Source organism: Petaurus breviceps, unplaced genomic scaffold (genome assembly GCF_028583685.1).
Source record: "Petaurus breviceps papuanus isolate PSGF00001 unplaced genomic scaffold, PetGlider_PUasm1.0 90847, whole genome shotgun sequence".
In the NCBI taxonomy this organism is placed as follows: Eukaryota; Metazoa; Chordata; class Mammalia; order Diprotodontia; family Petauridae; genus Petaurus; species Petaurus breviceps.
Window position 1 is genome coordinate 2,872,793 of NW_027187360.1, and position 27,822 is coordinate 2,900,614.

At 36.1% G+C, this 27,822-nt stretch overlaps 1 protein-coding gene across 2 annotated transcripts in view; it reads left to right on the forward strand.

Moving 5' to 3' along the window:
- Nucleotides 1–27,822, forward strand: part of CSE1L (chromosome segregation 1 like) — a 415,445-nt gene that overhangs the window by 358,609 nt on the left and 29,014 nt on the right. For both annotated transcript variants that reach the window (XM_069072367.1, XM_069072368.1), the window contains 7 exons: nt 12,957–13,052; nt 15,411–15,553; nt 20,053–20,154; nt 20,252–20,397; nt 23,075–23,165; nt 23,717–23,824; nt 25,091–25,183. In XM_069072367.1, the coding sequence (XP_068928468.1) occupies nt 12,968–13,052; nt 15,411–15,553; nt 20,053–20,154; nt 20,252–20,397; nt 23,075–23,165; nt 23,717–23,824; nt 25,091–25,183 (768 nt within the window). In that variant the 5' untranslated portion in view covers nt 12,957–12,967. The remainder of the gene's footprint in view (nt 1–12,956; nt 13,053–15,410; nt 15,554–20,052; nt 20,155–20,251; nt 20,398–23,074; nt 23,166–23,716; nt 23,825–25,090; nt 25,184–27,822) is intronic.

Genomic DNA, 27,822 nt, shown 5'->3' on the forward strand with positions numbered 1-27,822 from the left:
TGTCAGGTCTACTTCTATGTACCTATAAATTTTCAGTTCTTCTAAGATGATATGATCAAAGGAGAGGTGTTTGCTCTTCACCTAGCCTATGGTCTGGTCTGTGAGTGATCACAAGCACTCTTTTCTGCCTTGGAACTGTGAGGAGGACTCCCTCTCCACAGCCACCACAAGTTCTGCCATGTCAGTGCTCCTCCTCACCCCAGGAGTGCCATCCAAGACTGTGACCGAGATCCAACCAGGGCAAAGCAAAAGAATCCTGCCTCAGTGCTAGCAAAGAGATCCCTGAAATTGCCCCATGATCAGTCGCTTGATTCCCCCCATCATCTGTGGACCTGGAGCTCCAGAAGCAGCTGTTGTCATCTCTTCACCTCTGCTACCCCAGGGCTGGGGCCTGACCATGCTCTTTTTTCACCCAGGTCCAGCAGAATTTCCCCACTGACCTTTTGTGTTGTCTTTGGTGTTTGTGGGTTAAGTCTGAAAGCTGCCACAGGTGCCAGTGATTCAGTCCACTGAGGCTTGCTCTGGCCCAGGCTGTGGCATGGCCCACACGTGACTGTGTTCTGCTCCCAACCTGGTGTGATAGACCCTTCCTGTTGGCCTGTCAGGCTGTCTTAGGCTGGAGATGTGTATTTACTCCATCATTTTGTGGGTTCTGTAGCTCTAGAATTGCAGTCATTTTTTGCAGGTGTTTGGTGGAAGAGCTCAAGCAAGTTCCTTCTTTTACTTCATGTATTAAGTATATCTTGTGTTAAAATAAAAATTATTTTAAAAATAGAACTAAAGCTCATTTTATTGCTTCTTATAAAGATAGTCCTACAGAATTTTTGGGAGTTCTTTAAAATGTTTAATTTTTACTGATATCTTTTGTTTTTAACATTGTTTTCATTTTTGTACACACCCTTTCCCTACCCAGTGAGCTATCACTTGTAACAAAATGAGAAGAAAAAAAAGCATTTCAGCAAAACTAATATGTCAATCAAGTCTAACAGTATAGGTAGTATTCCATACCCATATTCCCTTACTACTGCAGAGAGAGGGAGGTACATTTTCTCATCTTGTTTTTATGGACAGATTTGGTCATTATAATTATAGTGTTCAATTTGTGTCTGTTCTTTCCATTTTTGTTTTTGTAGCTGTTGTGTATATAGTTTTCCTGGTTCTGCTTAATCCCCTCTGCATCAGTTCATGTGAGTCTTCTCATGCTCCTCTGAAACATGATGAAACCAGAATCATACCGTGTTTCCCCGATAATAAGACACTGTTTTATTAATTTTTTTGGACAGAAAAACACCAGAGGGCTTATTTTCAGGGGAGGGCTTATTTTAATGAACGTTGACAGCAATTTTAATAAACAGGTAAATGTGAACAAAAAAATGTACCTTTATTCAATAAGCAAATCACTGGGGAAGAACAGGATGACGCGCTCACTGCTGCAGCTCTGATTGGATGCAGCTCGGAGCGCGGTGTGCGTTTCATGCGGGGGGGACGGTGCATACAGAGGGTATTGTAATGTAGCGTGTAGCGCAGGGGATCACCTTCACTATAGTAGCAATCTCAATAGGGCTTATTTTAGGGGGAGGGCTTATTTTAGAGGAATCTTACACAGTAAGGGGAGGGCTTATTTTCGGGATAGGTCTTATTATCGGGGAAACACGGTAGGTGTATAGTTGCTGTATTTATTAAATATATGAGCAGACCAATATCTAACCCCATCTCCTATCCCAATGGTCTTTTTAAGGGTCCACTCACTCGGAGTAGATGAGAGGGGTAATTGGAAATAATTCTCTATCCCCTTTCCTCCAGATTTAAACTTCATAGATCCAGGAAGTTTCACTTCCCAGAAATCCCATCAGGCTCCCTCCTGTGAAATTCTTCTGTATGGTTAATTTCACATAACAAAACCTAGAGCCTTTGTTCCTTCCACAATCTTAAGCACTTCCTCTAACACTGTGTTGATGCTTATTAGTCCCTGAAATTAGATTGTGAAAAACTTGAAAAGTTCCTGAAGCATAAGAAGTTCCTTGCCAGTGGTGTGGAGACATCATCATTCTTCCAGTGATCTGAACCTCAGTATTATCCTGGACTTGTCATTTTCTTTCACCCCACATAGCCAGTTATTTACCAGTTTTCTTCATTTCTACCCCTTTGTCTCTTGCTTCTATCCTTTTATCACTACTCACTCACTCTATCATCTCTTGAATAGTTTTGCTCCTAATCACTCTTTCCTAGCCTATGGTGATAGCCTCCTAATTGTTTTCCCTGTCTCACATCTTTCTTCCTGTCTATTTTCCATATAAAAATTGAAGGGAAATTCCTAAGGCATAGATCTGACCTTGTCACTTCCCCGCTTAATAAACTCCAATGACTCTCTGTTGCTTCTAAGATCTAATGCAGATTTCTCTGGCATTTAAAGCTCTTCACAAACAGACCCTATCTTATTTTTCTAGCCTTAGTATATATTATTGTCTTCCCCTCAATATGTGATATAACTGAATTTTTTTGTGTTCCTTATACCTAACATTCCATCTCCTATCTACATACCATATGTAGATCTTCCATGCCTGGACTGTACTCTTACTTTCACCTCTTGGCTTGGTTCCTGTCTAGATTTTGCTCAAGTACCACATTCTACATGGAAACTTTACTGATTTCCCCAGTTCTTAGTCTTGTGTACCTCTGTAATGTAATGCCAAGGAAAGGCAACTTCCCAAGGTTCAAAATACCAGCATTGGTGCTCTCCATTTTATTCAGTGACCAACCAAGAACAGAGAAGATCAAAACATGACATCATTCAAAATACAGCATTTAGTAAGTGTGATTAAATAATCTCCAAGTACTACCCCACCCCAGGACCTTCCATTCATTCAATCAATTACAAAGTCCCTGTTCTAAATACTACTCCACCCCTAGGCTGTACCTTCATTTAGTCCATCACAAAACCCCTCTTCTCAAATGGAGATTAGTTTCCAAACATAAGTAAAGTACATTCATTTGTTCAACCATAGAACACAAAAAGGTCAAAAGTTCCCCACCTCTGGATCACAATTGAATCTACCCCATAGTTACATCAAGTTTAAACACAGCACTTAATACCCAAATGGAGGTCTTTTCTTCATCTTGGAGGCAAGTTCTCAGCAATCTTAGTTCCTGGGGAGACAAGGCTTAGCAAGGCCACAAGATACATTGCCAGTCTCTTCATTAATTCATCCTCTGTCTGCAGAACAGTCCTAGAACCCCTGAAAACATTAGCAAAACCCTCTCCCAGGATTTCTGTAAACATACAACAAGAAAATCCTTCTTCAGGGCTTCTGAACCAACAGAAAGGTTCCCAGACCCCTGCAACAACAGCACTGTCCTTCACCAGTGGACAGTATTCACTCTCTCTCTGCAGGACAGTCTCAGTAGCTCTGAACCAACAGAAAGGTTCCCAGACCCCTGCAACAACAGCACTGTCTTTCACCAGTGGACAGTATTCACTCTGTCTGCAGGACAGTCTCAGGAGCTCTTAGCCAACAGCCAGGTTCCAGGACTTCTTCAACAGAACTGTCTTTTACCAGTGGACAAATCTGGCAAAAGAACATCAAAACAGACAGACAAAGTACCAACAAAACAGCCATGTCTCCTCAGTCCTTGGCAGCTCTGGGGGCAGGTCTCAAAAGTCCAGGGCGATTCAAAGTGGCCCTCTGCAATCCTCTCAGTCTCTCTCTCTGCCTCCACGAGGGTGCTGCTTCCAAAAAGTTCTTCTGCCTCTCTCTTGTCTCTCCAAATCTACTACCAGCTCCTCCCAGTTCAGGACTTTCTTTTTACATCAACAAGTCCATCCCACAGGTGGGATTAACAAGCTCTGGGTTCTAACACAATCAATGAAAACCAAGCCAATACAGGGGAATCTTTATATTCCATTACTATCACAACCTCCCTACTTACCTGTTATTTATTTTGTATATATTTATATATGTACGTATTGAATCCTCTAATAGAAAGTAAGCTCCTTGAGGACAAGAACTTTAATTTTTGCCTTGGTATCCCCAGCACCTAAGAAATACTTGTTTATTGGTGGATTGATTTAAATATTCTACAAAACGAAATCTTTTTCTCTTAGTCCAGAAGAGAGATTCTCAAGCTTTTTCAGACCAAGAACCTCCATGGAATCCATATCCCCTACCTGTTTTAGTTTGTCACAACCAAAAGATTCTGTAGAACTTTTGATGAGGTGCTAGTTTTTAATCAAATGTATGCAAATTCTTTGATACCAGGAAAAAATATGTATAGAGATTGCTGTTGTGGTGATGTTAGAGGGAATCATTGACTGAAAGTCAGAACACTTGGATTCTAGTCTTATTTTCTAGTACTGACTTTGTGATGTTAGCTAAGACCAATTTTTTTCTTGGTACTTCGTGCCCCTCATTTGTTAAATGAAGGGGCTGGATTGTATGATTTCTTGGGTTCATTTCAGCCCCAAGATTGTAAGACATTATGAACATGGATGTTAAAGGAGTATAGTTTCTGTATGATAAGTGGCCATATGTTTTAGAGCTTATAAAAACTTACTTCACAGTCATTGATCACTAAAAAGAACTTGATCAATTTTTATAGCATCTGTATTCTAAAATATTGCCCTATTTTGTTTCCTGTTTTATCATGTGTCTGACCACCTCTTAGGGTTGTTGATAATAATAAAATTGAGGATAATAGAGGTGAAAGTAATAAAGAAAAATTGCTGTACAAATGTAGTGTAGTATTAATATAACTGTAACTCAAAGGAAAGGGACCCTTATGTGGGTGTTTGATTACTTCATGTATTCATGATTTCATCAGTGAGGATCTTCCCTTTATCAACACAGCTTTATTCCCTTTATACTTTTTAAAAATATTTTAGAAATTAACAAAAGTACATTTTCTTTCCCTCTCACCTTTCATCCCAATTCTCACTGAGAAAGAAAGAAAAACAAAATCTTTGTTAGAAATGTGTAGTCGAGGAAAACAGAGTTCCACATATATATTCCCCCCCATCAAACCCACAGTATGTCTCATTCTGCACTCTTAAGTCCTCTTCATCAGGAGGTGAGTAGTATGTTTCATCTTAAGTCCTCTGGAATCATAGTTGGTCTTTATGCTCATTAGAGTTCCTAAGTCTTTCAAAGTTGTTTCATTTTATTATATTGTTGGCTTTGTACAAATCACTCTTCTGGTTCTGTTCTCTTTACTTTATCAGTTTGTAAGATCTCTCAGAAACCATCGTCATCATCATTTCTTTCAGTACAATTATTTCATCATATTTATATACTATAACTTATTCAGTCATTCCCCGGTTGATGAGCATCCCCTTAGTTTTCAGTTGTTTGCCACCAAAAAAGAATTATAAAATATTTTTGTACATCTTTAGTGTTGGTTTTGTTTAGAACTGATTCCTTCCTTAATCTAGTCCAGGCCTGAACAACATATAGCCAAACAGGCTGGGGCCATAGCCCACCAAAGTGGCTCGCAGGCAGTATGTTTTGCAGGCCTGTTTTATAACCTCTACATTTTTGAGGGCTGCCTGAAATCCTTTGGATCATAAGCAGCTGGCAGGCCTGACCTAGCCTCTCAATTTCCCCTTTTCCCTTCTCTTCTTTCCCTCCTATTTCTCTGTTGAGTAAAATGTAATTCTTTGCAGCAACTCGGAGAGAGGAAGAGAGAGAGAGTGTATTAATTTTCTCCTTTGATCACTTCAGATGATCTGTTTTCTTGTTTGTATGGACTGCTTGTGCAGTGACGATGTAAGATGATTTTTACTAACAATAACACCTACCTCCCAGGGTTCTTGTGAGGATCAAATGAGATAATATTTATAAATTAATTAGCAAAGTTTCATGTACATAGTAGGCACTATATAAATATTAACTGTCATTACTATTGCTGCTGCTGCCACTACTGCCACCACTGCCGCTACTGCTATTACTGCTGCTTGTTGCTGCTTGCACCACCATCACTATTACTACTACCACCACCACCACCACCACCATCACTACTACTTTTACTACTGTTGCTATTTTTACCACCACCATCGACGCCAACATCTTCTTCAACCCTCACTTCCCATGTATTCCTTATCCTCCATTTTCTATTCTTTTTAAGATCATCAAGATGTAACAGAATCAATCCCTTTGGTCTAGTTAGAGACCTTCTATGACTTGTAATCATAACAGGGTTCAGAGGGGACAGCATTAAGTTTGCTTTTCCCCCCTGTAGGATTATAGTTTTATTTTGCTAGGTAAGTTATCCTTGGTTCTAAGCCTTATATCATTTGCCTTCTGGAAAATTGTTTTCTAACCACCCCACTTTATAGTGGCGGCTGCTAAATTATATTGTTACTGTGGTTCCTCAGCACTTGAATTCTTTCTTTATTTTGACTTTGACACTCTAGATTTTGGCTTTAATTTTTCTGGGAATCTTTATTTTCTTTTTTTAAAATCTTTTTGCTTTCATATTTTTTATTGTCTCTAATGAAGTCATTAACTTCTTTTTGGTCCATTCTAGATTTTTTCAGGAGAATTGGTTGTTTGGGGCAAGGTTAGCTTTTAAATTTCTTTCTGATTTTATCTTCCATAGCTCTTAGTTCTTTTCTAATTTTTTCCTTTAGTGCTACTGTCTCATTTATACTCTTTATAAACAAGACAAAGTAAAACAAAAACCAAAGTTCTTGCTTCCTTCTAAGATTTTTAAGTTGAATTTGTACCCATTCTTAAGTTTTCCTTTGAGGCTTTCCTTGTAGATGTTTTGAAGACTTTCCCTTGTTCTAGATTTATGTCTTGAACATCCTTGCCACCATAATAGGTTTTTATTATGGAATTCTTTTTTTGTTTGCTCATTCTTCTGGCCTCTTTTCTCACTTTGGACTTGATGATGGTAGGGCCAGCCTTCTGTTATTGTTATGAAAATGATAGTACAATTCAGAAATTAAGATCTGAAACAAGACTTAAAGGAACCAAGAGATTTCAGTGAGAAAAACATATCTGTGGCCTATAGCTCAGCAGTTAGAACATTTTTGCTTTTGAAAATCAATAAATACTTAATAAACAATTATTCTATTAGGAAGTGGAGATACAAAGATCAAGCAGAAGCCCTTGCTCTTACAAGCTTACATTCTATACAGAAGACAGCATGTATACAATATAAGTATATACAGAATAAAAACAAGGAACTGGCACTTCGTCTGTAACTTAACATATACATTCCTAAAAATCACACAGTAAAAATCACAGGGCTTAATGGGAACAATGAGGTTAGGGGTACAACATTCAGAAAACTTTTATCAAGTCAAGGGGTAGGGCCAGGACCTGGGGGTGGGATTGTAGTAGAAGGTGGTGGTATAAGTGAAATGTATGAGTTTAGACTGCTCACAGTTTCTTCTGTAACAGAAGATATATAATAAATATGGCACCTTACCCCTCACAGACAAAATTGTGTATAAGTAAAAGTGAAATTTGAGTAAGGCTCTAGTTGCACAAATTTCTGTTTTCAAAAATTGTTGTTATAGCAGAACTGACAGGAATTTTTTTTGGGGTGTTGGGGCTTGTTTTTGTTAAGAGGTACTAGCATCTGGGACTGGGGAGAGTCAGGAAAAACATTGTAGGAGTACTGAAATTTGAAAAGAAAATTAAGACTTCTAAGAACTGAAGGTAAGGAGTGAGTACATTCCAGGAAGGGGGGGGCTCCTGTGCAAAGGTACTGAGATGGGAGATGAAATGACCCACCTAAGGAATAGCAAGAACAGAAAACAAAACACTTCGTAATGTAGAAACTTTAAAGCTATTTCAGCATATCAGCGTGGAAATTTGATGAGAAAATAGAACTCAGAAAGAAAAAATATGTTGTATATCTTTCCTATAAATACATTAAGGATTCCAAAGCACTTTATTATGTATGTAAAAGAAGAATAAAGACTGATTAAATCAAAGTGAGTAAAGTAGAATCTATGAAATCTACTTAATACAGTGAAAATTGTTTCCTTATTAAAACTAGAGGGTTTTTTAGAAGCACCATAAATGGTTAATATAAAGGGTAACATTTAACTAAGGTGATTTCCTGGAAGATTTTGTGCCTTGAATTGGGAAAGGCTACTTGGGAGAAACATTGATTTGTCCTTTTATTGATTTCTTTTTGTGTCTTTCTATGTCTGTTCTTTTTGAATGTTAGATTTAATGCAGTGGTGCCAGCATTGCCATTATGGGCCTTCTGTTTTGTTCTGTGAAAATAATTCATTGATGCTTTTTTTTTGCATCCTTAGACATGATCCCCTGAAATGACTTTCCTAAATGAAAGCCAATCACATAGCGAACAAGAATAGTCAAACAAAATAAATTTGTCTTGTATTAGTTGTGCCTGAATTTTTTTGTCTCATTCTATACCTATAATCCATCTCTTCTCCAAAAATCAAGGTCTATGTTTTGATAAGAGTTCTTAAATCTTTCAAAGTTGTTTTTATTTATGATGCTGAGTTTATTGTAGATATAATTCTCTTGTTGCTACTCTGCTCTGCACCATTTCATATGAGCCTTAATATGCTTGATTCTGCTCCATCTCTCCACATTTCCACTACACTGGCCAATACTTGTACTTCTTTAAACTTCTTCACCATCTACTATCTTTGTGCCTTTGTGCTTACTGTCCACCATACCTGGAATATTCTGTCCCTTACCTCTACCTCTTTGTGTCCCTGCCTTCCTTCAAGTCTCATCTTCTGCAGAAGACCTTTCTGGGTCCCCTAGTTATAGTGCCTTTTTCTTTAAGATTTCCTTATATCTACTCAATATTTGTTGTATGTACGTAATTATTTACATGTCTCCCCCATTAGAATGCTACTAGGTCCCTGTGCAGACTTTTAACACCATGCCTGGCACATAGTAATAAATGCTTGTCAATTGACCAGTAGATTGACATACAACAATTTGTTCACTTATTTCCCTTTCACTGGGGAAATACCCTCTTTACTTCCAGTTCCTAACCAACACAAAAAAATTCTGCTGTAAGTATTTCTATTCCTGGGTTAAAAGGTACATACGATATACTGACATTTTAGGATAATTCCAAATTCTCTTCCAGGGAACTTTGTTTCTTGTTTACTTTACATACTGTCACATCCCTAGTTTAGTTAGTTTTTTGTGGATTATTAACATCCTATCTGGTTTTCCATGCTTATTTTCTCCCTTTACTCTATCATATAAAAAAGAACAAGGTTTCCCACTGCATCTAGGGCCCTCTTCAGTTGTCCTGATCTGTATCTTGCTACTGAACCCAGATGGCTCCATGGAGAAGATGAGGCTGATGACTTTGCACAGCCCTCCCTCACTTAAATCCAGTTTACTTGCAAGTCATGACATCATGTCTTTTATGTCATAGTCCTCTTCAAGAAGGAAGGAGAAACAACAAATGATTCTATCATATATGCCACCATTATATTAGTGACAGGGAATGAACCTGTGATTTTGTTGGTGTAGAGAATTAAGGAAAAGGAAACTATCTAGCAATGCAGGTCATGTGTTAGTTATCTTTGAGAGTTGCCTAGGACTTAGAGAGTTTAAGTGATTTGCTTAGAGTCAGATAGCCATTATGTGTAGTCATTATTTCTCTGAGGTAGGACTTGAACCCAGGCTTGAATGCAAGGCTATCTTTTTGTCCACTATCTTATAACAGAATAATTTTTCTAAAACTTCTTTTTGGTCATATCTCTTTTTTCTTTTTCATTTATTGATATATTTATTTTAAAAACAAAGTTCTTTTAAATTATCGAAGACAATCTTAATTTAACTATCATGGTTATCCCATTCACCAAGAAACCCTGGTCATTTTGCCATCTGCCCTGCTTTTGCTCCCTTTTCTCTACCTGGGACAGCACACTCCAGGTCAGACCTCCAGAGACCTTATTCCCAGGGGAATAACCCCTTCATCCCCCAGTTTCAGAACTTGAACTGAGCTTCCCTGATTGGTAAAGTGAATGAATACAAACTCACTTAATCCAATTAATACCTAATCTGTGGGAGATCTATCTTTATATTTGGTCGTATGTCTTATCACTCAAAGATCTCTATAACCTGGCACCTTACTTGCCACATTGTCTTTCAGTCTCTTTTTGGGTGGGTCTGACTCCTTGTGACTTCATTTGGGGTTTTATTGGAAAAGATACTGAAGTGGTTTGCCATTTTCTTCTCCTGTTCATTTTAGAGATGAGGAAATTGAGGCAAATGGGGTTAAGTGACTTTCCTGGGTCATACAGCTAGAAAGTATCTCAGGTCAGATTTGAACTCCAGAAAATGAGTCTTCCTGACTTGAGGCCTGGCACTTTATCCACTGTATCACCTAGCTGCCCTTTTTGCCACTACTTGGCCATTAAAGTTGTTCTTTTGTATATGTATTTTTTCCATTTTATTTTTCATATCACAGGCATTAAAAGAAAAAAAAACCCTTGTAACAAATATGCATAGTAAGCAAAACAGTTTCCCCACATTTTTTATGCCCCCAAATTTTGTCTTACTTTTCATCTTGAATCCATTCATGTCAGAAGGTTGATAGCACAGTTCATTATCAGTCTTCTGGAATCATGGTTGGTCACTGCTTGATCAGAGTTTTTAAGTGTTTCACAGTATTTTGTCTACAGGAACATTTCTCAGCTCAGTTCTTCAAGGTTTTTCCAGGTTTTCTGAACTCGTCCCTTTCATAATTTCTACAGTGCATATGTTACATACAATACATCAAATACAGTAGTGTTCAATTGCATTGATATACCAAAATTTTTTCAGCCATTCCCTAGTTGATGGGTATCTCCTTAGTTTCCAGTTCTTTGGCACAACAAAAAGAACTGCCGTAAACATAAAAAAAAAAAATATTCATCCTTTTTCCCTTTCTTTGATCTCTTTGCTGTTGGGTTTTCTTTTCTTTATTGTTTGCTTTGTTGGGTCAAAGGGTATATGCCTAACCTAGTGATTTTTGGAGCATAGTTGCAAGTTGTTTTCCAGAATAACTATTATCACTTTATAGCTCCACTGGGTATATATTTGTTTACCTATTTTCCTGTATCTCCTCCCAACATTTGTCACTTACCTTTTTTCTTAACTTTGTAAATCTGGTGAGATAAAACCTCAGAGTTTCTTTAATTATAAATAGAGTATTTTCTTCCTATGGCTATTGATAATTTGGATTTTTTTTTTCTTTTTGGAGGGCAATTGAGGTTAAGTGACTTGCCCAAAGTCACGTGGCTAGTTTTTGGATTTTTAGTCAGGTCCTCCTGACTCCAGGGCTGGTGCTCTATTCATTACACCACGTAGGCACCCCTGGATTTCTTCTTTAAAAATTTTGTGTACGTATTCTTAAACTATTTTTCATTTGGGAAATGGCAATAATTTTTAAAATTTGAATTCATTTTTGCGGAAAAAAAAAAGACAACTTGCTATGAAGATCTCTCCGTAGATCTGAAAGGTAATTTCCTTCTTTGTTCATTTAATTTATGATGTTACTCTTTATATCTAAATAGTGTACTCATTTGGAGTTTATTGGTGTAAGACTTGAGATGTTTCTGTCCAACTGCTTTTTAGTTTTCCCAGCAGTTTTTGTCAATTAGTGAATAATTACCCCAGTAGCTTGGGTCTTTAGGTTTGACAAACACCGTACTACTATGTTACTTTGCTTCTACATGTAATGTTTTTGTTTTTATTGCTGTTTGTCCTTCTTTCTTGAAGGAGGACCATGACATTGGGGAGGTGATGCCATGACATGTCAGTAAATTGGATTTAAGTGAAGGAGGGCTGTGCAAAGTTATCAGCCTCATTTTTTCTGGAGCCATCTGGGTCCAGTGTCAAGATATAGATCAGTATGACTGGAGATGGCCCTGGATGCAGTGGGAAACATTGTACCTGATATGTTTTAGTGGTGACCTATTTTTAAAACAGTACCAGATTGTTTTGTTGATTACTGCTTTGTAGTATATTTTGAGATCTAGTGATAATAGGCTTCCTTTCTTCCCCCAGTTTTTTAGATTTCCTTTAAAATTCTAGACCTTTTGTTCTTTCAGATGAATTTCTTTGATTTTTTCCCCCTAGTGCTATAAAGTAATCTTTTGGTAGTTTGATTGGTACAGCACTGAATAAACAAATTAGTTAATGTTGTAAGTTTTATTATATTGACTCAGCCTACCCAGGAGCAATTGACATTTCTCCTATTATTTAGGCATGTCTTTATTTTCATGGGCAGTATTTTGTAGTTGTATTTATATAGCTTCTATATTATATTTATTCTGCAAATGTTTTACGTGGAATTTCTCTTTCTATTCCTTCTTAGTTTTGTTGATAATATGCTGAAATGCTGACAATTTATCTGAATTTATTTTATATCCTGGTTATTTTAGGAAAAAACCTCATAACTATTTAGTCTTGTATTGATCCCTAACTTCAAAAATTTTCACTTGATGCTATCTACCACATGACATTTCCTTACTAATTGTTCTCCATGGTCTTTGAGAAAAGCATAATCATGCTATTCTGCCTGTCTCTATCTTTTGGGATTTAAATAAAATTTCTTTTTGGTCTCTTTTTCCTTCTTCTACTCTTGCTTCTATTTTCCCACACCTTTCCTTATTCTGATAAGGATGATTGTTTTCATCTGTCAAGGTAATCATTCCTACCTTAAAGTCCAGCTCCTGGAAGTCCTTATTAATTAATTTATATCCCAGTAGGTTAATATGTATGAGAAAGGATATGCCCTGTTCAAGTCCCGTGGTGTGCATTTGTCAAGAGGACTGGGTTTTGAACATGGATCTACCATTTCTCCCTTTGTTACTTAAGTCACTTAACCTTTTTGGGCCCCATTTGTAAACTGAAAGGTTTAGATTTTTAAGATTTCTTCTGGTTCTTAATCTAAGATCGCATTAATGAAATTAAAGCACAGTTACTTGATTAATTACTCAAATCTCTTCTATATTTTAGGTTCTGCTACAATGGAACTAAGTGATGCAAATTTGCAAACTCTAACAGAGTATTTAAAGAAAACACTTGATCCTGATCCTGCTATTAGACGTCCAGGTAAAATGTTATATACTGAGTTTTCGCTCCTAAAGAATAAATGAAGGAGTACGGAATTCAATCTGCTTTGCTTATAAATGTCAGCCCAATATTGACTTTTCTTTGTCACTATTGAGTAAAGCCTGCATGTTTGCTTATTGCCCTTAATTTTTATTTTTCTGGCCGCTAGGTGGCGCAGTGAGTAAAGCACTAGACCTGGCATCAGGAGGACCCGAGTTCGGTTTCCTTCTCAGACACTTAACACCCACACAAAAAAAATAGCCATGTAACCTTGGGCGAATTACTTAACCCTAATTGCCCTCCAAAAGGCAAAAAAAAAAAAGAAAGAAAAAAAAATTATTTTCATTTTCAGTAGTTAATTTTTGCTTGTAGGATCTTTGAAGTGAAAGGTGTTAGCTTAAATCTAAAACTGTCTTTATCAATGGTATTTTACTCTGTTCTTGATTTTTTTTTTTATTCCTACACTGAAATGTGTTCATTTTGGGAAGAGAGAAACTAAGGCACAGAATTAATTTCTATTAACTTTAATAATTACTTAAAAGCAAATTGTTAAATTTCCTTTTTTTTGGAGGGCAATTGGGGTTAAATGACTTGCCCAAAGTCACACTTTTGGTTTGGAAGAGAAAACACATGGTGAAATCTCCAAATTTTCAAATGTTCCTAAATTCTTCTTAAGTAATAAAAATGCTAAGCTGATAGAGATATATATCACGACTCTTTTGGTGGTTTTGTAAGGGGGTAAAAAAAGTATCAGATAAATTTCTTTGTGGGCATGTTCAAGGTGTAATGCATGCTGAAAGAAATAATTGAAGTTATAATTATAAGAGTCAAAAACTGGCATGGCTTGAAGTCCAGCACCTAGTAAGTAGGATGATCTGACCTGGTATACTACTCTTCCTGTTTCTGGTCATCATAACCTGGAGAAAAATATAAGTGGAAATTGAGAAGATGGAGAGAAGGGTATACTTAAATGAGCAGAGGGAAAAGATTCATATGAGGAATGTAAGGGTAGTAGAAAGTTTGCTGTATGTATAAACACTGAAAGGATTGAGACCCATACATCTAGAAAAAAGAATTTAGAGATGTGTGATTCAGTTCTTAAAGATCATTAATGTTTTAGATAAGACTTTTTTTTTTTTTTTAGCAATTGGGTAATTTAATTTAATTTAATTTAGTAACTTGCTCAAGGTTACACGGCCAGGTGTTTCTGGGTGGGTGCTAAGTGTCTGAGCCCGGGATTGGATCTCCAGGTCTTCTCAACACTGGAGCCTGGTGCTCTTACTCGCTGTGTTACCTGGCCGCCCCTAGATGAGACTTTTTTAAAGCAAATCTTGGAATAATGTAAAAAGAAAATCCTAAAATTTGGAAAAGATAAGAAAAATTAAAGAATGTATTGCTTTACAGAATGACCAAAAAAAAAGAGAAGAAAAATTAAGCAACTGTACTTCAAATGGAGTAAAAAGATAGAGATTCAAAATGGGTTTAGATAAATTCATGGATGACAGGTGCAATATTTTATATCTGGAAAGCAAATTAGAGACCATAGCAGGTAGCAGGAAGAATATGGGACTAAAAGGACAAAAAGTCATGGCCGGTACTTTAGTCTCAGGTGACTTTGGCTAGGTATTCTAGGGCAGCCAGGTGAGTCAGTAGATGGAGTGCCAGGCCTGGAGTCAGGAAGAATAATCTTCCTGCATTCAAATCTGACTGCAGACATTTACTAGTTCTGTGACCCAGGACAAATCATTTAACTTTGTCCCTGTTTCCTCTTCTGTAAAGTGAGCTGGAGAAGGAGTTGTAAGCCACTCCAGTATCTTTGCCAAGAAAACGCAAAAAAGTTGGATATAATTGAAACAGCTCAACAAGTGTTCTAGTCTTGACTCTGCAACTTACTTGTGATTTTTACCAAAATTCACTTTACTTTGCTGTACCTTATTTTTTTCATCTGTAAAACTGTGATAAAAATCTCCACCCCATTGTGTTGTTTTAAAGATGAAATGAGGTGATACATATTAAAGTATGTTTAGAATTGCAAATCACTATACACATATCAGGTGGTTGAATGATGTGGTCCATTCCCTTCTTTTTATGCATTAGGAAAAATGGGACCTAATAGATTAATCTAGAGTTACAAAGGAAAACTAGAGTGCTTGAGGTAATGCTTTTAACATTTGAGGTTTTGGGGTACCTCGGTTAGATTAAGAACATCTGACCTGTGTGGGTTTAATTAGATTTGCCCATTCTTAACTTTGAAATTAAAGTCTTTAAATTTTCATCTTTCTCATCTACTTAAGATGAAAGGGTTTTGATATTTAATAAGATTATTTGGTGTTCCCTAAAACTGATGTTATTTTACAGCTGAGAAATTTCTCGAGTCTGTTGAAGGAAATCAGAATTACCCATTATTGCTTTTAACATTGCTGGAGAAATCTCAAGATAATGTCATCAAAGTGTGTGCCTCAGTAACATTCAAGAACTATATCAAGAGGAACTGGAGAATTGTAGGTATTTTAGTAAATAGAATTTAAAAAATTTTATTTCTCCTATAACTTTATAAGACTTTTGCAAGCAATATTTGCAGACTACTATTTGACACAAATTAAATAGAAGCTTTCTTTGAACAAGACTGTTTCAAAGTCCTTCTTTTTCCTCATTGGTTACTTGAACAATTTCCATAAATTTGCCTTCCTTGGTAATGGCTAAGATTTTGTATGTTTATTGATTTCATCTCCATTTTTAATAATTTCAACTCTGTTAGCTCCTTTGAAGTGATACTGCTTTTGAAAAATATTTTTGTTTATCCTGTTTGTTTTATTTAAATAAACAATAAATTCTGCATGTTATCTTCAAAGCTGTTTTTTTTTGGTTCTGTACATTTAAAAAAATGTTTCAGTGACTCTTTTTCTTTTTAAAGGTGTTGCTTATTACATTTTATAAATTTAATTGTGTGATAAAGATGCCTTGTCAGGGAAAACAATGCTATATTTAATGATCTGACATATGATAAGAGTTATTTTTGTGTCTTGAATTATGAGATTATGCATTATAATGAAAATTATGAGATTATGCATAAATGGGATAAAACTAACCAAATGAAGAATAAATCCCATCACAGAAGAAAAACATTTTATATAATGGCAAATTAATTTTATTTATTCCTAGGAGTTCCTTATAATGACAGTTGACCTATATAGTTTAGAATGTAAACCTATTCATAATTTCAAGCAATATTTAGTTGTTGGTAACTACAAGTTGTAAAACTACTCCAGAATCTTAAATTATGACACTGGTTTAATGTTTTGTTCTCTTTTTTTACCTTTGTGGTAATGAAACAATGAGCAAGTTCATTGTAGTAATAGTAGGAGTGATACTGCAGATAAGATTATTTGGATATTAGAAATGGATTTATTCCATACATAAGAGTTCTTCAGATTTACTGTTTACAGAACACATTTGGCAAGCTGCTTCTTGTCCAGATAGTAAATAAGATACAAAAAGTTATCTTACTAGCCACATGCTTGTGTGTACACGTGTGTGTGTATGTGTGTATGCTTACACATTTGACAGATGTGACTTTTTTCTAATGCTGAAAAGAAATAGGATTGCTCAGTAATTGAAGTAGAAGGAAATTTGAAAACGTGTCTTCCTACTTCTACTCAAGAAACTATCTTCTCTATATATTTCAGTCAGAGAAAACATTGCTAAATGTGTGTTGCTTTTCTTAATGATTAAGAATTTTTTTGGGGGAAAAATTTTTTTGAACTTAAAATACAAGAATCTCTAGCATTTCTGTACAACAATACAGGTTTCTATTGGAAACTGAATTTTTGAAAAAAGTATACAATAATTTGTACATGTTACTCTGAAAACTGTTTGGCTTATCTGTGCATCCTTCTGAATTTTTCATTCTCTTATGTGCATTTAAAAAAATGTGTCCCTCTTTTTCTTGGCGTTGCTATTGCTAACTCTCCCTCTCTCCTGACACCCCCCTCCCTCCACATTAAAAAACAAAAGAGAAAAAAATGCCTTTGTGAACAATAGTCAAGAAAAAAGACAAAGAATGAAACTGAATGTTTTACAACTATTTGAGCCCCAGTGGACTTGTTTTCTTTAATTGTTTGCTTCTCATTGTCATGTTGTCTGGCTTCCTGCATGTGTAGCAACATCTTACTACTGTAGCACTAATTCTTCCTGTGATGTCTTTCTTAACATTATATTTTCATGGTGCTATTTATTGCTCATGGTAGACAGACCCTACCAACAGTCCCTCCTGGTATGCATAACCCAGAAAATTAGTAATTTAAAAGTTAGTCAGTAAGCATTTATTAAGTGCCAGGAACGGTGTTAAGGCAGAAGTCTAGTCCTATTCTTAAGGAGCTCACAGTCTAATGAGGGGACACAACATGAAAACTGCTATTTACAGACAAGGCATATGTAGTTTAAATTGGAGCTGATCAATAAAGAGGTAGTACTAGAATTAAGAGGGATCAAGAAAAGTTTTTTTGTACAAAATGGCATTTTAGATGGCACTTAAAATAAACCCGGGAAGCCAAGAGGTGGTGATAAGGAGGAACAGTATTTCATGCATGGGGAACAGCAAGTGAAAATGACCAGTCACTAGGTCACAGAGTATGTGGGGGGTAAGGTGTAAGGAAACTATAAAGGTATGAAAAGGACAGGGGAAAGGTCTTTTGAGTACCAAACAAAGGATTTGATATTTGATCCTGGAGGTGATAGGGAGCCACCAGAGTTTATTGAATTGAGTGAAATGTCTTAAAGTGTGCTTCAGGAAGATTTTCCAGCCGAGTAAAGTGTAAATGAGTAAAAATGGAATGAGGTAAGATGAGGTAGAGAGACCAACCAGCACTCTATTGTAATAATCCAGGCATGAACTGATAAGATCCTCCACCATTGTGGTAGTAGTGTCATGGGGGAGAAGAGATTATGTAGGAGAGATGTTATGAAGGTAGAAATGAGAGGACTTGGCAACAGATTGGATATAGGGTTTGAAAGACAGTAAAGCATGGAGGATGACACCTAGGTTGTGAACTTGGGTGACTGGGAGGATGATGGTGCCCTTAATAATAGAGAAGTTCAGAAGGGGGAAGATGTTTTTGGGAATGATCACAAGTCCAACTTTGGACATGTTGAATGTAAGATAACTATGGGACATCCATTTTTAGATGTATGGAAATGTGAAAGGTCAGGAATGAGTTAGATAAGTGGATGTGAGAACCGTGAACATAGACATGATAATTGAAACCACGCTTAGATCACCAGGTGAAACAGTTTAGAGGGAGAAGGACAGAGGTTTGTGGGACACCCACCTTTAGTGGGCATGACCTGGATGAATATCTAGCAGAGGAAACTGAGAGGGAGGGGTCAGACAAGTAGGAACACAGGGAGAGAGTAGTGTCACCAAAACCTACTAGAAGTAGGAGATTATCAATGAGAAACGGGTGATTGATAGAATAAAGCTGCTCAGAGGTCAGAAAGGATAAGGATTGAGAAATGGCTACTAGATTTTTGCCATTAAGAGATCAGTGATAACTTGGACAACAGAGTTTCAGTTGAATGGTGAGGTCAGAAGCCAGATTGTAAAGTTGAGGAAAGGAAGTAGAGATACCTCAAATGAGGAGTTTAACCATATAGGGAGAAGAAATAAATGGATCAAGTTTGATATTTTTTAAGGATGAGGGACATATAGGTGTGTTTGTAGGCAGTAAGGAAGCAGCCCGTAGACAAGGATAGATTGAAGACAAGTTCGAGGATGGGATAATAGAGGGGGCAATCTGCTGAACAAAAGATAGGAAGGAATGAGATCACTTGTGCATGAGAGCAAGTAGAAAGGCTACCTGATTATGTGAGGAGGGAATAAAGGAGATTGTCTTATAAGGCATCTGAATAAGGGAGATGAGGAGGGGTGAAGAAGAGGGAGCTCTGGGCGAATGGCTTGAAATAAAATTTTTTTTCATTATAATATGAGGTAAGGTTCTTAGCTGAAAGGATGGGGGCAGGGAGAGCCATGGAAGGTTCGAGGAGGGTTGAAAATATTTGGTAAGCAGGATTGTGAGTTAATTAGGGAGGTGTAAAAAGATTGCCTTGCTCTATAATAAGGGCCCTGTTGAGGTTATGTAACATAAATATGTAGTGGACCCAGTCTGCATGGTTTTCTAATTTTTTTCTAGCTTCATTCAGCCATATATGTGTAGGAAATGTGGTGGAAATGATCTGATCACAGAGTGAGGATTGATGGGGCAAGAATGGCAATATGATAAGGAGATCAGGGACTCAAGAAGAAGAAAATATAAAATTAAACTTACCAAGGAATCAGGATGAGGAAGGAAGTGGGTGAAGTATGTCTAATGGAAAGGTGTTGTCATGTGAAAGAACTGTGAGATTCAGTGATTGGAGGTTATGGTGAAGACAAAGAACAGGGTTTGGGGTTGCAAGGCAGAAAGAGGTAGAATGAAAATAGATTGTTGTCAGATAAGGGAATTTCAGGGTTCATGAACACAGAAATGGTGTATTTGTGGGTGATGACAAGATCAAGGGTATGACCATCTTTGTATGTAGCTAAGATAGGATAGAAGAGGAGGAGGAAGAGGTCTGAAGTAAATTGATGAACTGTGAGAGATGTGTGCATGTTTGAGAGAGTATCTTTATGTATGTGGAAGTCCCTTATTATGACGGCTGGAGTTCGATGGGAGAGAAAAGACTGTTAGCCAGGTACAGAACTTGAAGAAAGAAGAATATTCTGGAGGTCAGTTAATACCAGCTGTCAGGATTTTGCTTAGGTGCTGGATGTGGGTTGTATGGAACTCGAAGGAAGAGAGATTACTGAATGATGCTAGTAGAGGGGAAACCTAGAAGTGGTAATGGGTAGTGAGGAGTTTTCAAACTTCTCTACTTTGAAGAGAAAATTTAATTATAGTTTGTCCAAGAACATAGAAGAGAATGTATGATCATTTTATGTTAATTATCAATACTTTGCTTTTAGATTGAGGATGAACCAAACAAAATCTGTGAAGCAGATCGGATAGCCATTAAAGCCAACATAGTACACTTGATGCTTAGCAGTCCTGAACAGATTCAGAAACAGGTAATATAAAATCATATGATGTTTTATTATCTTTTCAGACTTGTTTTATTAAAGCTTTCCCTCAATTGAATTATTTCTTTTTTTTGTTTGTTAATAGCTTAGTGATGCAATTAGTATCATTGGCCGAGAAGATTTTCCTCAAAAATGGCCTGACTTATTGACAGAAATGGTCAATCGTTTTCAGAGTGGAGACTTTCATGTTATCAATGGGGTTCTTCGCACAGCACATTCTTTATTTAAAAGGTATGGGAATTGTGTGTGTGTGTGTATACACAGAAAACATGAATTCAGATATTTTAAAGGATCCAAATGCTTATTTACTTTGGTTTTCAAATATACTCACATCTTTATTGTACTTGTGCCTGATAGGTACTCAGTAAACTAAATTAAATCTTATTTATTTTGTGATATCCTAACATAAATGATCCTGGCCATTGTAAACAGTTTTATTTTTGTGATTGTTGGTATTATGTTGAAAGCATGATTACCAACTATTTAATAAAACAAGTAAATTTTTTTTTTAATTCAGTTTTATTTTCAGGTTTAATTCTCTTCCCATTCTCTCTCTCTTCCTCCCTACTTTTCCCCTTGAGAAGGTAAGAAAAACAACCCATTACAAACAGTCAAGCACAACAGATTCCCTTTTTGGCTGTGTCCAAAAACATATCCTTTAATCTGCATTCTTGAGTCTTATCTCTCTGGAGATAGGTTGTTTCATTGTGAGTCCTCTGGAATTATGGTTGATTATTTTGTTTTTAGAGTTCTTAAATCTTTCACAGTCTTTTGACTTGTAAAGTATTGTTGTTATTGTCTAAATTGTTTTCCTGGTTCTGTTGACTTCATTTTGCATCAATTCATGCAGGTCTTCCCAGGTTTTTCTTAAATCATTTCTTTCCTCACTTCTTATACTATTGTAGCATTCCATCATGTCCATATGATATAACGTGTTCACAGCCTTTCTCCCAATTATTGGACATCCCCTCAAATTTCCAGTTCTTTGCTACCATAAAAAGACCTACTATAAATATTTTTGTCAATAAGCCTTTTTCCTTTTTCTCTTTGGGGTATAGACCAACTAGTGTTATTGCTGGGTCAAAAGACATAAAGAGTTTAGTAGTTTTTAGGTATAGTTCCCAATTACTTTTCATGATTGGACCAGTTCTTAGTTCCACCATCAGTGCATTATTACACCTGTTTCTCATAGCCTTGCCAGAATTTGTCATTTTTCTTTTTATCAACTCCAACGAATGTGAGATGGTAATGCTATAGATTTGTTTTGTTATTTATCTAGTTAGTAGTGATTTGGAACATTTTTGCATATACCACTATTGATACCTTGAATTTTTTCCTCTGGAAACTATTCATATGTTTTGATCATTTGTCAATGGGGGAGTGGCTGTTATCAAAGAAATCTGCTGCAAATGCTTTCCCTTCCAATTTCCTGCTTCTTTTCTAATTTTAGCTTTATTCGTTTTGCTTATGCAAAAAATTTGATATTTTATGTAATAACAAAATTATCTTTTAACTCTTGGGAACCTCTCTATCTCTTGTTTGTTTCAAATTCTTCTATCCATAAATTTGGTAATTTTTTCCATGCTTTTCTAATTTGTTTGTGAAGTCACTCTTTATTTTGAAATCATGTACCCATTTGGAGCTTTTCTTGATATATAGTATAGATGTTTGTGTATGCCTAGTTTTTACCAAACTGCTTTCCAGTTTTCCTAACAGTTTTTGTCAAATAGTGAGTTTGTTGTGCCTTTGGGTTTATCAAGCACTAAAGCTACTATGGCAAGCAAGTTTTTTTCATATGCTTATATGTACTTGTTTCTCAGTTTTTTTTTTATTTTTCAAATGCTTTATTAACTTCTGATTTACATCATTCATTTCCGCCAGATTTTGAGTTACAAATTTTCTCCCCCTTTTTTTCCCCTACCTACCGCCCCGAAATAGCAGTCCCACAGGATATCCCCTCCTCCAATCTGTTTCTCAGTTTGGATACAATATGCATACATATTTCCTTTCCTACATTCTCCTGTGTGTCATTTATATTTTCTTAGAAATATATAAAATGTCTCCTATATTTTACTGTCTTTAACATTTTGAAAATAATTCATTTGGAAACCATTTTTGAAGTTCCTAGTAGAATTTGATGAATTCCATACTAAATTAAATCTTATTTATTTTGTGATATCCTAAAATAAATGATCCTGGCCAGATCAATTATGAAAAATGAGGAATATTTGTCTCATCGAATTTACAGAAATGCAACATATAATTTCTTATAGCACTTACCAGATTCCTAAGTAGGGATAATGAAAACAAGAAATTTTAGAAATGCAAAAAAGGCATTAGTGCTGAGGAAATGACAAAAATTAGCATAGGACCTGTCCCTCATGGAGCTTACAATTTAAAATTACACATGTACAAATTTATGATATTCTACAATACTTAGTTGCTAATATATTTTAATAATAATATCTAATTTTATTATGTAATACTTTAAAGTTTACAAAACATTTTACATACATTAACTCAGTTTAATCTTACAATAATCCCAGTTCACTGATGAGGAAACAGTCTCTAAGAGGTTAAGTGAGTTGCCCTTGTCTGTTGTATTTAAAGTACCTAAAATGTACTTATACAACAGTCCATATTTATGGGTAGAAAAAATAGCAAAACAAAACCCCAGAAAGGGAAGAAAATAATAGTAGCCTAAGAAAGCTTTAGGAAAAGACACTAGTGAAAGAGACAGTCATATAGGCAGGAAGGTATTGTATCATGAAAGCTATGCTTGATGAGAGTGTGGAGAAGGGTTGATCACCAATGTCAAATGCTGAAAAGATCACACTGTGGATATATAAGAATTTAAACCCTTTAATAAAAACAATTCAAATAAAATGACTATATAATTATTTCCTAGATATCGCCATGAATTTAAGTCAAACGAGTTATGGACTGAAATTAAACTTGTTTTGGATGCCTTTGCACTACCTTTGACAAATCTTTTCAAGGTATCGATGATAATTTTTAGTTAAATGAGTTTGTTCAAATTTTAAAAATCAAATTTGTGGAATTTTCTTGAAAGTTTGTTTTTTTCTAAAAGTATTTGGGGTTTTGTTTTAACTTTTTTTTTTCTTTGGAGAGGGGAAGGTATGGTGGTTGGGGTTAAGTGACTTGCCCAAGGTCACATAGCCAGTAAGTGCTAAGTGTCTGAGGCCAGATTGGAATTCAGGTCTTCCTGATTCTAGAGCTGGTGATCTATTCTCTGCCCTACCTAGCTGCCCCCGTTTTAACATTAAAACATTTTCCTGGTCTAATTTGATTTTTTTTGATATGGACTAGTTGTAGAAAAGAGATGTTAACTCATAAAAAACTAAGTATTATTAGAAGATCATTCACTTTTATGTTGGTTTTTGGTTAGGTTAAGAACAGTGAGTAGATCCAGTTTGGCAGTTGACTGCATTATACAGAGTAGGCTTTTGTTTAAATTACAGAGCAATGAATCTGTGACTGAGACTGTGTGCTTTACTGATTATATACCTAAATTTCTTCCTGTTTTAAGGCTACTATTGAACTTTGCAGCACCCATGCAAATGATGCATCTGCTTTGAAGGTTCTTTTTTCCTCTTTAATTCTGATTGCAAAACTGTTCTACAGTTTAAACTTTCAAGTAAGTTTCATCTTAATTCTTATTACTTTTTTCAGATAGTGTTTATATATATATTTAAAGCAATTGGGGTTAAGTAACTTGCTCAAGGTTACCCGGCCAGTTATTTCTGGTTATGGTGCTGAGTATCTGAGCTGGAGTCGGTGCTCTTACTTGCTGAGCCACCTGGCCGCCCCTAAGCAATTGGGGTTAAGTAACTTGCTCAAGGTTACACATCCAGGTGTTTCTGGGTGGGTGCTAAGTGTCTGAGCCTGGGATTCGATCCCCAGGTCATCCCGACATGGCCACGGTGCTCTTACTCGCTGTGCTACGTGGTTGCCCCTGTGTTTTATATTATTAAAAATACTTGGATCTTAATTATTTTATTAAGGTAGTTTAGCATCTCCTTACCATTCCCATTTAGTTATTTTGGTGGTCACAGAAGTCTGTATAAGAAAGACACTTTCGCAATGTGAAAAATTTATGATTTTATCCTTGGAAGCTTCTTTAACCCAGATTGCTTTAATAGAGGGTTTAATTGATTACTCTGGTCAAAATTTTCATTGCTTAGTAGCTAACCTTTAAGTGATTAGTCTCATCTGCTGTAATTATTTAGTCTGTCCTTGGGTTTATACTGGAAGTTTTTCCATTTTGGTGGGACCTGCCAGAGCATAACCTTCAACAACCAAGCACTCAATCTCTCTCCATGTCACAATGAGACATCAGAGCAAGACTGCAACTCTTTTTCACCTGATATGCAAAATATGAAACACTGTACCTTTTCCTCTTTTGAAATACATATTTTAGAAGATCATGCTAAATAATTCAGGAGTTATTTTAGCACTTGTTGTAAATTGTTCAGCATGTGAAAGGTACTGTATGTTAAAGGTACATGATGTTGACAGTGATAAAAGAAAAAACAGTGGCAGCTCTCTAATTTGTAGGAGTGCTATGTACACAAAATAGTTGAATCCAAATGATAAATGGTGAGTTGAGGAGTGCTACAGGACCTTAGAGTACAGAATCAGTTCAGCTTTGTTGGGGCACCACAGAGTTCAGAGAAGGTGTGGGAAAGAGCAGTAGATAGCAAGGTGAGTTGGAAACACTCATTTTCCTGATCATAGTGTATTCACAGGGGTTTGTGTAAGAAAAGATAGATTGGAAAAACTAAATTTTAGAGATCCTTGTCTGCCAGGCTAAGGAATTTGGAATTTACTAAGTATGAACTAAGGTTAGCATAATGCTTCACTTTAATGAAATTTCTTCAGCCACCATCTATTAACTTTTTAGGACCTACCAGAATTTTTTGAAGATAATATGGAAACATGGATGAATAATTTCCATAACCTCTTAACTTTGGATAATAAGCTGCTACAAACTGATGTAAGTATTATATAAAGTATACTCTTGTTCAATCATTTCAGTCGTGCCTGACTCTTTGTGACCCCATTTGGGATTTTCTTGGCAAAGATACTGTAGTGGTTTACCATTTCCTTCTCCATCTCATTTTATGGATGAGGAAATTGAGACAAATAGGGTTAAGTCCAGGATCACACAGCTGATAAGTGACTGAGGTAAAATTTGAACTCGGGAAGATGAGTCTTCCAGACTTCAGGCTCAGCACTCTTATCGATTGTACCATCTAGCTACCCATGAAGCATACTAGTTATCTTTTATTTTATCTTCAACTATTGTTTATTGATATTCTTCTTAAGAGATTGGCTTGATATAAAACATTAGAAAATACTATAAAAGATGGCTGATTATATCTGGGGTTCACTTTCCCATAAATGTACTTTTTAAAAAAAATTAAATTTTGTTTATTTTTAGTTTACATCATTCATTTCCACAAGATTTTGTGTTAAAAATTTTCTCCCCTTCTTTCCCCTACCCACCACCCCAAAACAGCAATCCCGTTGTATACCCCATCCCCCATCTGCTGTCTCCTATATCCTCCCCCATCCCTCCTCCGACTTTCCAGTAGGGCAAGATGGATCTCTATTTCCCATATCCCAGTGTCATAAATGCACTTTAATACTCCTGCATAAATGAGACAATACAAGACAATGTTATTTAGACAATTCAGATGTTAATATAAATTTCAATTGATTCCACCATAAATTCTATCCTTAATTTTCATAATCTCCTTAATTTCAGTCCACAAATTTACAAATCCCTCCTCCCTTCTGTTTCTTAGAATCCCTACTTTCCTTGAAAGCTCAAGTGCCACTTTCTCCACAAAACCTTTCCTGATCTCCATTGCTGTCTCCCTCCCTGCCATGAATCTCAAAAAGAAAAATTTACTTTATATTTATTTTGCGTATATTTATAGATGTACATGTTGTGTCTTCTAAATAGAATGTTAACAAGCCTTGAGGGCAGGGACTGTTTTCTTTCGTTGTATTCCTAGTGCTTGACTCATAGTAGGCACTCAATGGCTACTTGTTGATTGATAGATTTGCTCTTCTGTCACTGGCAAGAGCATCACATCCCTGAATTTTGTATTTGCTTAATTTCACAGCTTGAAGAAAGTTAATGAGATATGGTCAGACCTGGAATTAAAATCCTGACATAGTGGAGAAACCATTTTACCACTCAGTGACTTTTTTTCCTCATCAGTAAAATAGGGAGTTTGGATTTTAGATGATTTCTAAATCACTTCTTGCTCTTAATCCTGTGACAATGATTGAAATTCTAAAGTATACAAAATAGCTTGTTATTTGAAAAACTAATATTTAATAGTGCAGCAATGAGGTAAAATAGCAAATACATAATAAGAAGTGTTTGATCTGAAAATTATATTTTCTGATCTGCAATTTGCAAAAAGCAAATACCTTATGAGGTTTTAAAACTTTTTTGTTTTGTTTTCCCCCTCCAGAACCTCAGTATTATCTATATTGCCCATTTGGTAATCACATTGTGCCTTCTGCTCTCTCTTTCATTGTTATCCTCTGTTATTTAACTCTAACATAGTTTCTCATTGCATATTGATGCCTTATCTACCCATTATACTGTAAGCTGTTTAAGGGGATGTATATTTTACTGTCCCCATAGGGCCTTGCATGATGGACTATAAATAATAGTTTCCCAGCTTTTTTTAATTAATTGATTTATGGCAGAGGTTATTATGTGATAGTTTTATATTAGAAGCGACTTGGTATCTGATTGGAAGTTTGTACTTGGAGTCAGGAAGATCTGACTTTAAGTCCTTCCTCTGACACTTAACTGTTGGACCGTGGGTGAGTTGTTTCACCTTTGTGTTCTCAGGCAGTTCTGTAGGACTTACTGAGCCAGTTATTGAAAGCTTTTGGTTCAGGAAGGAGTTCCCAGTACCACACACTATACTGAAGATATTTGCCTATAAGGTTACTGCTGTTCTCGCATTAACATGAAGAAGCCTCTTTATCAAATTCAGTGAAGTATTTGATTTTAAAGAGCAGTTAAGCCATGTGTTTTAACTAACAACTTATTACTAGTTCTAAATAAATAAAATTTGCTGCTTGATAAAGCTGAATCAGTAGCTTTTCCAGGTTCTTTATAAAATGTCCTTATTTTATTTCATTTTAATTTCCAGATATTCTTTATTTGAAGCTTTAAGGCAGAGTCTTCTGAGAGCATGATTTGGCAACATCCCTTCAGTGTAATTTTAGACAGGTGTAAAATTGAAAATATTTCATGATTTACTGCCCCAGATGGTTGACTGAGCAAATGAATCTTCATGTTTGACACCAGGGATGGGGGAAACATGTGGCCTTTGAGGCCACATGTGACCCGCTAGGTCCTCAAGTGTGGCCCTTTGGCTGAATCCAAACTTTACAGAACAAATCCCCTTAAGTTTGGATTCAATGAAAGGGCCGCATTCGAGGACCTAAAGGGCCACCATATATGGCTTTGGGGCCTCAGGTTGCCCACTCCAGTTTCATAACAGTTCTTTGGAAATTACGGTTTAGAGAGTTTGATCTTTAGTAGAATGAGTTTTATAGTCTTCAGTTTTGTTTTCTAAATTCACGGTAGTATATTTG